General features: G+C 34.0%; 1 protein-coding gene across 1 annotated transcript; it reads right to left on the bottom strand.

Annotated features, from left to right (window-relative positions):
- Window positions 1-2,760: 2,760 nt before the first annotated feature.
- Window positions 2,761-3,294, bottom strand: LOC112033153 (glu S.griseus protease inhibitor-like). The gene is made up of 2 exons (XM_065782610.1): window positions 3,195-3,294; window positions 2,761-3,068 (listed from the first exon to the last, which is right to left on the bottom strand). Exons 1-2 carry the CDS (start codon window positions 3,211-3,213, stop codon window positions 2,875-2,877), a joined length of 213 nt encoding a protein of 70 aa, XP_065638682.1. The 5' UTR covers window positions 3,214-3,294; the 3' UTR covers window positions 2,761-2,874.
- Between the last annotated feature and the right edge of the window lie 8,460 nt (window positions 3,295-11,754).

Below are 11,754 nucleotides of genomic sequence, written 5' to 3'. Positions count from 1 at the left end.
TTTTTAAGTTAGGAAAGCAAAATGAATCAAACAAATGAGCAATAAAATACAATCTGATAAGCAAAATAAAAATGTGTTTGGATTTTATCTTATTAAATCAGGGTTTCATCTTTTAAAAAAAAATGAAGATACAAGTATATTGATCATAGGAAAAAACCAAAACAAGGAATAAAACAGGGCAGATACAAATCACACTCAAAGCACACTAAAATAATGAATCAAACTAACTATAATGTATGTCTGTAAAGAGTAAACACAAAAATAAACACAAAGCACACTTAGAAAAGTGATAACTTAAGTCTTTGAAAAATGATAACACAAACGAGCATACACAAATTAGGGGTTCATCTTTGAAAAGTGATAAATCAAGTCTTTGACCCAACAAATCAAATAAAAAAAAAATTAGGGTTTCATCTTTGAATCCAATCTCTTGGTCAATTTTGGTCCCTAATCTTTAAGTTTTAAATGATTTGAACAAGATGATAAACCCATATCACAAATTACAAAAAACGAAGGATGAAAAAGTAAGAAAATTTACCTGATCTGAGACTAGGAAGCCGAGACTGAGAGGCTGAGAAGACCCATGGTGGAAAGAAAGTGAAGCGGCAGAATCAAGTGTAGTGTGAGGCGGCAACGGTGTCAAGTGTGGTGTGAGGCGCGGCGGTGTTAGCAGTGGTGTGAGGCAATGACAGTGTCAGGTGTGGTGTGAAGTTTTTGAAATCAGCCCTTGAGGTGTGAGGCAGAGACTTGGAGTGAAGTGTTTCAAAATAAAAAAGAAAGATGTTGAAATCAGCCCTTGAGACTAGAGAGACTAAAGAGCAGAGAGAATGGAGAGAAGAATCAGAAGATTGATTTATAAGAGAGAGAGATGAGGGTTGAGGCCTTGAGGCTGAAGGAGGGTAAATGGCTAAGTGGAGTAAGGAGTAAGGACTCATCATGGCCATGGCTTGGGAGTAGTGGAAATCTGAATCTCTGATTTTGATTTGAAGGTTAGTTGTTCTAAATCTTCAAATGAGAGATTTGGTTGATTTTCTTTGATTTTCTTTTGCGTGTAACTATGTAGGTTTAGTGCTTTAGTCCAATCACTCTTAGCAACTCAGTGCTTTTGATTTGAAACTTTGCGTGTAACACTAAACAACTCAATGCTTTAAGTCCAATTAGTCTTCTCTCTTCACATGTTCTCCTTGAAATTACCAATTATTTTATTTTATTTTAATTTAATTTGAAACCATTGGTTGGGTCGGGTAATATGGGTTCTTAATTCCTTAACCCGCTACTCAACTTGAATCATCGGTTTTTGTAAAAGGCAGACCTGAATCCGACCGACCATGGGTTTCGGGTCCACCCACTGGGCTTTAGGTCGGTTGGACCCAGTCGGTTTGGGCGAGTCAGTGAACTGCTGGACAACCCTAAATAGTATTATATAAATAAAAAAAATGTAACAGAAAATTTAAGCGAAAAACTCATAAATAAGCAAGAAATTCATTAAAAAGAGTTATAACACGTAATGAAATAATTATAACAAAAAGTTAATAATGAAAATTTTCATATTAGAGTCCAAATTTGATAAGGATGTTTTTTTTTTAGAATCATAAAATGAGGGTCTTTATGGTTATATTATACCCCCCTTCAATACCAACATACCACGTCATATTTTTACAAAGTTTCACAAAGTAATGATTAAAGTCTATCTCACAAAATTCTTCCTCAATAATTTCCTATTTTAGAAAATCAACTCCGATAAAATTAAAACACATGCTAAGTACCACTGCCTCCAACCCACCATAGACATTGCCGGAGCTATTGCCAGAATTTGGAAAATAAATCAAAGTCACTCTCTTTCTCTCTTTGCTACTCTCCCTCTTCCTTACTCAACCTAGGACCACAACAAGTCAACAACCCCAAAACAGACCTAATCGTCCACCATGGATGATTTAAACCACCATCCTCTTTTGATTTCCAAGTTCGAATAGACAACCAGAGAGAGAGAGAGAGAGAGAGAGAGAGAGAGAGAGAGAGAGAGAGAGAGAGAGAGAGAGAGAGAGAGAGAGAGAGAGAGTCCGATTATTTTCTAGATTCCAGTGACAACTCTGGTGAAAATTCTGTTGGGTTGGAGATTTAGTGGTGGTAGAAAGGAGGATTGGGTTTCAACTTTCAAGTTCCAAACGTTTCTAAAATTGGGTATTAAGAGAAATAATTATGTGTGGTAAATCATATTTATTAATTTGTTAAAAGCTGACATGGCACTTTGGCATTGGAAGGTATAAAAAAGAGGTATTACACCAAGTCTTTATTGAATTTAAAATCATTATATTAATTTTCAAACTCAAAGGGACATTTTTCATTGTTATAATATAATATGTTGTACAATAGGCGATTACGACCAAATGGCAAAGGCCAACACAATCAGTATAGAGGCCAGCATTTTTCTAAAATGAGTAGCATATTACAGGATGAATTGCAAGCTAATTAATGGATAATTTTTTTATGTCAATGATAAAGGTTACATGTTTTCGCTCAAAATTGTGACGTCTTAACTTCGTTTTATTCGTCCATATTCACCTTTTCCGGCCTTTTTGTCATCCCAAAAAAGAAAAGAGAGTAAAGGGCATATAGGAGATTCGAGCAAAGTCCAGAAACATGAAAATTATCATCAACTTTATAGAGCGAGTCTTATTAATTAGCTTCATAAACAATACAAATGTGTAAAGACTATGAACTCCTATATATTTGGTTTCATATATATATATATATATATAATGCATGCGGAATGGGAACTTTTTATTTCATTTTAGTAGGAATTCATAGTTTAATAATAACATTTCTTGGAGAATAATAGTAGGCTGTAGCCCTTGTGTGCAAGCTCTTTGAGTCCTAACCAATAACGGGGACCCTAGTAACAATGCCATTTTTATCAACCCAAACCCAAACCCTGTCACAGCGGAAGTCCAGTGGGACAACCGATCCTTCTTCAACGATTATAGCATCAACAGAAGGATTCTCTCGTTCAATCGTTGCCTCAGCCACCGTCCCTTGCACTCCCACAAGCTCCGGCCATGAATTTTTACCTACTCATAGTAGTCGGCCAACAATAAAATAAAAAACAAATTATATTAGATCAAAGACAAATAGACAATATAATATGTAACTGGCACATATTTACAACTTCAGAAAAAAATGTTCATGTTCTTTACCTTCACACTCTGATGCCATTGTTTTCGTTTTCCTTTACTCTCTTATGGTGTCAGTGTTCCAATTTGTGATGTATTGCTATGGCGAATAGATGAATTATTTATAGAGTATCATTATGATAGCTTGTGGGTGTTTTTTTTTTTTTTTTGTGCGCGCGCGCGCGCGCGCTGAATACGATAGCTTGTGGTTGATCATTTTTTACTTTCTCAATTTCATGCATTGGGTTTTATTATTATTATTTGTTTATCCTTTTTGGATATGGTTTCAAAGAAAATTAAGCTGCCCTTAGACGTCACTGATCAGAAGAGTTTGCTCAAGGAAAATTCAAGAAAATAACATTGTCGTTCAAAGATTAAAAATTAAAATGAAAGAAGAAAAATGTGATCACTGACCGTACTCCGTTCATATATATATAAGGTCATAAGCTTTGACATTCGAGTGAATTCACATGAGAGATTACAAAAGATAAGCGATATTTCAACCCAACAACATCGATTTCTGGCAGAACATTCATAAGTTTATCTTTGTTTACCTGCCGGCCGCTGAAGGATTTTTCTTTGACCAAATCAATCTCAGCTTGTTTATAAAATACAATAGAAAATCGTATAGCTAAGGTGGCTATGCTTCATTATTATTCATTAACATTCCAAAAACCCTAATAAAGACGAAAACTAAAGATATCTTTAGTTCATACGTAATAACTTGAGAACAAAGTCAATGATATAATATAACTGTAAGATATCTAGTACGAAATGTGTACTTGCCGGCGACTAATCTTATGGATAAGACTATAGGAATTGTCAAACTTGGAAAAGATGTATATGTCAATTTGAGTGGTCTTGAAAAATGAACATGAGATATGCTACGTGCAATTGTGGTCATCATTCATCAAACAACGTACAAGAAGCTGGAGCGAGGGGAACCAGCTTGCTTTTTTGTTGTAATTGTAATCTCCTTTCACAAGCATCCACAAGTAAAAACAGTTAAATGGACAATGGCTTGCAGTTAAGTTCATCAAGTAAAGAAAATTGTTGTAGAATAAATTATTAGGGTTCAAAAATCCTAACTATATAAAAAACCAATTGATTTCATAACTTGATGATTAAGAAAGCTTATCAAAAAACGGAAGCCATAAATTTAAATCATATATCACATTGTTGGGAACTACAATTCAGCTCCCTATGACCGCTTTGAAAACAGGTCTAGGGGGTGTGATGTCGAATCCCATAAGATACTTTAATATGTCTTTCTTATTACCAATTAGTTTTGAGTTTGAGTGACATAACTCATAGTCCAACAAGTGGTATTAGAGTCAAAGACATGGGTTTGAAATGCAGGAGCATCATTGTGAAGGTGGTGGGAGACCACAATTCAACAAACAAGCTCGTGGGGCACGATATCTAATGTCATAAATTACTTGTGTGTGTATTACTTGTGTGTGTCTTCCTTATCATTAATTAGTTTTGAGATGAAATAGTATAGCTCACAATTAGACACATATCTATCAAAAACAACAATCAATATTATATATATATATATATATACTATAAAATCGAAACTTTTAACTTTTTGTTGACTTCTTTAGAGCTTACCATGTAGGCCTTGCTACTCCCACAATTTTCTAAATAAGCAATTTTTAAAAAATAAAAAATAAAAACTAAAAAAAAATCTCTCTCAAGTCTCAACTGTCTCAGTCTCTCCGTTGTTCCACAATTTTGAAATTGTGAACTAAACTAAAAAAAAACCCGAATCTCATCTCATTCTTCTTCAAATCTCTTAACTCTCTCAGCCTCTCCATTGTTTCCCCCATGGAAAACACAAACATGAGAAATCAAGCAAATCAAGTACAAGATTCAGAATACTGTTCAGATGTATGCATTTTGCAGCAAAAAGTTGCATTGTTTTCTGCCAAATCCAGTCTAAAGAACTAAAGATTAAAATGTGAATCTTTTAGGCGAATTACCTTGACAGCATCAACTTCCTAAAATTTTTTATTTTGCAGCAAAAATACTTTTGAGACTGAAAGAGTGAGACTGTAGGTGAAGTACTAATGAAGGAGAATGGTGCCTTTTTTTTTTTTTTTTTTAAAAAAATTATGTCTTGTTTGATGTCTCCCTCCTAGAGCCACATTACAACTTCTTGAAATAAGCAAAGTGACTAAGAGCATTCCCATCAAGTGTGTCAAATGTCAAATATTTGGCATTTGGCACACCAAACATCAATAAAGAAGATTCATGAGGTGTTTCATATGCTAAAAGTTTTAGCATTTTTAGTAAACTTGCTATAGTACAATTGTATTGATAGAATTGTACTGTAGCATGTTGTATAATTAAATAACTATTTTTTAATTATCTATTAAATAACAATTGCACTGTAGCATGAGGTGTTTCAAATTAAATAACAATTTGTACTAGTAGAATTGTACTATAAAATTGCTACCGTACAATTTTTTACTGCTACGGTACAATAATTGGGTTTTTTCAATTATTATTTTAATGTAGTGTAATGTTAAAATAGAATATCTGATATATACTTATCAAAAAAAAAAAATATCTGATATATAGCGTATTGTAAAACGATGTGCTAAAATTGATAAAGTACGTTTTGATTGGTAAAATGGCATTTGGCATAACATACTTGATGGGAATGCTCTAGCTCATTAAAAGGAAGGGAAGGGTAAAAAAAAAGGTGGTCATGTCAGTATATATAGATATGTATTAAATATATATTATATATTGTTGATTTGATATTTAATAGTTATAAATTTTTTATATATGGGTTGTGTTGCTAAATTTAATAAATGGATAAGGTGGTCATGTCAGTATATATAGATATGTATTAAATATATATTATATATTGTTGATTTGATATTTAATAGTTATAAATTTTTTATATATGGGTTGTGTTGCTAAATTTAATAAATGGAAACTAAAATCACATTATTTTTAAATTTTTTAATATATTATTAACTGAATATTTTTAGTTAAAAAACTTAAAATATATATTCTTTATTATTTTAAAATTATTAATTAATTATTTATAATATCATTGGTTTGACCATCGGTGTAACTCCGATTTGTAAGGGATGTTAGGTTCTAAGACTTTAGGAACTAAATGTATTAGAACTACAATTTGTAATGTGTTGGCAAACTATGATCAAAACATAAAGTCTAGGTTTAAGCTGCTTAAAGTGTGTTTATTTGTAAAATTAGAATCGAGCGATTACAAAATTTATTAGCCTAAATCTGCAAGGCTCGATCGATCGAAAATTAGACTCAATCAATCGAATCTCGTGTAGGTTTATTTTTCTGCAAAATTTCCAAATCAGCCCAAGCCCATGACGTGTAGGGTTTTATATTTTACTCCAAGTATAAAAGGAAAAATCCTAGCTACGTTTTAGAAGTCTTTTGATGTGTTGTGTGTTGAATCTCTTGTGAGATCTAGAGGTGTTTACCTTCATACACACTTAGGGTTATCAAGATCAAGATTCATGTCAAGAACTTAGTGATCATTTCAGTTGCTACACAAAGAACTTAAAAAATATCCAAAACCTTCGAGTAGAGTCTTAAAGTCACAAGTAGATGAACTTGCGGTTGCAGTGGATCAAGGAAAGAAGTAGTTCGTAAACTCGGAGCTGTCACGTGGTCGTGGTAGTAAGCTTTCTACTCGATGTAGCAATAAGATGTTAGTGGTCTAAGTTCTATTGTACAAACTTCTATTCTTTCATAGTGGATCTGTTTTACCTTGAGGATAGCTAAGTTAAATCCTCCCCAGGTTTTTTATCGGTTTGTTTTTCCTAAGTTATCATATCGTGTGTTCTTTATATTTCCGCATTATTTACATGATATGATTTTCTTGTGTTAACCTAAATCTAAATAATTTATCTAAGTAATCACTTGGCTAAATAACTAGGTTAAACAACTTGTGTTTTAAGGCGTCTAAAAATGTATAAGGGACATATTTTTATGTAATTGGCATATCTTTTGACAAAACGCACTTTACTTGTATTTGGGTAAATCTAAGTAGATTCAAGATAATCATTACAAGTGGTTACATTGCAGACATGAAGATTACTCAAGAACTGCTTAAAAAAAGTGCAATCTTCAGGTCTCAATACCTCATCGACAGAAGCTCGATCTGTCGAGATTCATTAAAGCTTGACACATGTCTTGATCTATCAAGCTTACGGGATTCAAACTATAGCCAGCAACGTTTTTATTCTAAAAGGCTCTTTGTTTATAGGTTTGTATAATCTTTATTGGACTAGGAAAGCTCAAGGTTTGTATACACCTATTTGGAATAGGAGAGCCCATTGAACTCCTATTTAAACAAGGAGGTGGAAAAAGATAAACCTAACCCTAGAGAGCTTCATAAGGTTTTTTTTTTTTTTTTTGAAACCCTAGCCTCTTCCTACAGAAGAAAGAGTTCTTGTTGCGTTTCTTATATACCTCTGGGTTCTGTAACCAAGCAAAGTCTCTCACACCATCATTGAAGATCTTATTGGTGTTTCAATATGAAACTGTTGCAAATCAACTACATCAATCAAAGGGTTGTTGTGGAGTTAGTCACATATTAGGATTTGTGTAAAGGAGTTAGTCATGTACTAGGATTTATGCACATTGGTTAATCACGTACTGGGATTCGTGCATTGAACGGAAAAATTGCCGCTACAATACAAGTCCAATTGGGTACTGGAGTAAGGATTCAACTGTAGGTTGGTATTTCAGGATAGGCCAAAGGGTTTGGTAAGATTCCTTATACTTGTCACCACTTGTGATTGATAATATTGGATTCTTGGAAGTGGTGACCTTAAAATCACCTGGCGGGATTTCGCAAGGGGTCAATTCATATTTTGGGTAATTAACTAATTTGCAAGGGGTCAATACATATTTTCCCTATCATGATTGAACCAAAAAACCAAAAACCACTCCATCTTCCGGTTCTTTGACCATTCCAGCATTAACTTTGCTTGAAGAGTTTCAAACTCTGACTAGCACTATGAGATTCAGCCTCTTTTTGGACGGATTAAACTACCCAAACTCCTTTACATCGTTAACTATAGCAGCTCCTCCATTCCCGAACACAGCTTTGGAATCATAGATGTGCTACATCAAAAAAATGATCCAAATTGGGTTTAGCCTAGCCATTGGCTTAAAAGTGAAAACAAGACAGATTGGGTTAGGTTTACAAAATATTTTGTTATATATATATATATATATATGAGATGAGTTCAAGTCACACTTGGTGTAACTTCATAAGAGTTACACCTTTTTTGGACCATTGATTTGTATTAAATCTAAGGGTGAAAAAAGCACTCATAGTCATGTATTTATTGTTCCCTAGAAATTAGTAACTAAGTCATTAATTCTTCTTTTTCTTTTTCTTTTTTCTTTTTTTTACAAGATAGAAATTCTACTCTAGCCTAATCTAAGTGTATATATGTGTGAAACTCCCTCTTGGAGACTTGAACCCCGGCCCGAATCCCCACACCCCACAAGCACTTATACTTGTGAAGTGACCATCACACCAAGGGTGTGCGGTGGTATTAATTCTTCTTGTTAAAAATGGAAAAATAAAAAACAGCATTAACTCTCTGCTCTCCATCATCATCTTCATCTTCTCTCCCTCTCTCACATGGTCTTGTGTTCTATCTTCTATGTACTTTCACCCTCATCAATGGAAATTAAGGGCGAGTTCAAGAAACAAATGAAATTTTTATTATTATTTTATGTTTGGGAGTGTTTGATTTCTTCGTTCATTTGCTACCACTTGTAAAGCTTTTCTTTTATGGGGCCATGCTTTCGTGTTGCACCACCAGTGACAGAGTGTTTGATTGCTTCGTTCATTTATTTATTATATTATATCCATTCTTTCCTATATAATTGTAGCTTGTATTTGAAATTTGTGAAGTTCCTTTGTTCGTGGCTAGACTTAGTTATGAGACAACTGAAAGCAGAATCAAAAGGGAGTTTGAGTCTTATGGTCCAGTCAAGCGAGTAGGTATTTTGAGCATTCCCTGTGGGGTTTCGGTAAGATGTTCAGTTCTGTGGTAGCTTTATCCTTTCTGTTTATCTTATTGAAATTAGAAATAAGTTCTTAAAGGTAGCATATATGCTCTAGCTTTATGGTTGACACAGTGATTTATTTTTTCACCCTTAGATTTCTTTTTACCGGAATTTCTTTGTCATTCCAATAACTGAAGTGAAAAACACCAAAACAAATTGTGCAAACTTCAAATACTGCCTTAAAAAATAGAACACAAGACCATGTGAGAGAGGGAGAGAAGATGAAGATGATGATGGAGAGTAGAGAGTTAATGCTGTTTTTTATTTTTCTATTTTTAATAAGAAGAATTAATGACTTAGTTACTAATTTCTAAGGAACAATAAATACATGACTATGAGTATTTTTTTTCACCCTTAGATCTAATACAAATCAATGATCCAAAAAATGTGTAACTCTTGTGAAGTTACACTAGGTGTAACTTGAACCCATCTCTCTCTCTCTCTCTCTCTCTCTCTCTCTCTCTCTCTCTCTCTCTCTCTCTCTCTCTCTCTCTNTTGAATTTAACTAAAAAAAAAAAAAAAAACCCTTAGGCCGGCCAACAATCTACCCAGCCAAAAACTATAATAATAATAATAATAATTATTATTATTATTATTATTATTATTATTATTATTAAGGAGGTGAAATCATCATTTTTTTTTTTGAGAAACCAGGTGAAATCATCATAAGTATGAAGAAGTCATATATATAAAAGTAATAGCCAAACATTCAGTTTTTTCAAAAGTACTGTCTATTAACAGTTTTTACCAAACACTTTATTTAAAAAAAAAAACCTAATTTCATTAAACACCTTTTTAAACCATCATCTTTTCAGAAAGCTCAATTTTAAAAAGCTAATCAATAATGGAGGTTCATTTATTATGGATAAGGGACCTTGAGTTGTTGGATTAGAGCATCCAACACATTTATAATATACTTGGCATTGTCCAACAATCATTCCGTCAATTTTGGCCAAAAAGTAAAAGAACAGTCAAGTTGATAGATATTACTTTAATTTATTTATTTGAGAGATTGAATTTATTTATTTATTTTATAACATGTAATACCTATATTTTTTTAAGCAGAGCATAAAATTTTTATTTATTATTTATATATGTACAAAAATATAGTAGAATTTAAATTTATGGTGTTCACTCTTGATAAATGTTCTTATTAATAAGTTAAAACACAAACTAGGTTTTTTGTGTAAGCGAGGGATTTAGATTAAACAACACATTTGGGTAGTATTTTCCAAGAATCATTCGGTTGGATTGGCTAAAAGCAATTAATGATGGGAAAACTATTACTAATGCACCCCCACCACTTCGATAGGTGTGTTGAACAACTGCTAAAGTAGTAGTAAATTGTTCTTGTCTCTCAAGTTTACAAAAATTTCTTTTCAACAAAATAAAAAAAATAAAAACAATTGACAGAAATTACTATACTAGAGCTGTTGAATTTGACTATTAAAAAAAAAAATTCTTAGGCCGGCCAATAATCTACCCAGCCAAAAACTATAACAACAACAACAACAACAGCAGCAATAATAATAATAATAATTGATGATGCTACAAAATTATACTACCTCAAATTGTCCATAAGGCTCGTCTACAGAAAGAGAAGAAAGATAAGAAAAATGAGCATAGCCAAGTTGTGTCATCCTTTCTTTGGGAACGGACGAGTAATGTCTCGTCCGTGTTTCCTTTGGGGGCGGACGAGTATGGTCTCGTCCGCCACAAAGGACGGACGAGTAAAGCTTCCTCGTCCGCCACAAAGGACGGACGAGTAAAGCATGGCCGTGTCATGGCTCGTCCACCCTTAATTAGGGATAGACGAGCCAAGCACCCTTAACCAAAAAGGATGGAAACCTCCATTGCTCGTAAAGAGGCATCGGTTCAGATGAAACGACGTCTAAGGAAGTTACCTCCGATTTTGATGAACTCCTTAACAATAGGAGCGGTTATCAGAGCCAATAACCGTTCCACGCACTATATAAACGTAATCCTGCGTAAAGGTAAGGGCATTCAGACACTTTCTTTACTTTTGACCTAGAGAAGGAAGAAAACACTTAAATATTTTTCCTCTCCATTCCAGCCTTCTAACTTCATCATCGGAGGGTTATAGGCCGGCCTCCACCGGTCTTCACTCTGATTGGTTTTGGTTTTACAGGACCTAGTTCTCAAAATTGACGAAGTCTGAAGATTTCCAACCCACTGATCTTCCAGAATTATCAGTTGGCGCCGTCTGTGGGAACTCGTAGTGGTCACTCTTGAACTTGTTTAGTTCTGCGAGTTCTTTCTCACAAGGAAGGGTTTGAGATGGTTCGGACTAGATCAAGGGCAACTAGCCCGGGTCCTCAACAGAGTAGGGATGCGTCGAGTAATCCCCATCGCGATCGACAATCTGCACCCAAATCTGTAGGCCTCGTCTGTTCAGCATATGCAGTCGATGGCGGCTGCGATGGCGGAGTTAACTCGCCAAAATCAGGAGTTACGGAAAGAAGTTAACTTAAGAAGG

The sequence above is a fragment of the Quercus suber genome, unplaced genomic scaffold (assembly GCF_002906115.3).
Source record: "Quercus suber isolate HL8 unplaced genomic scaffold, Cork oak 2.0 scaffold_307, whole genome shotgun sequence".
NCBI classification, from domain to species: domain Eukaryota; kingdom Viridiplantae; phylum Streptophyta; class Magnoliopsida; order Fagales; family Fagaceae; genus Quercus; species Quercus suber.
This window is presented reverse-complemented; position numbering and strand designations above follow the sequence as displayed.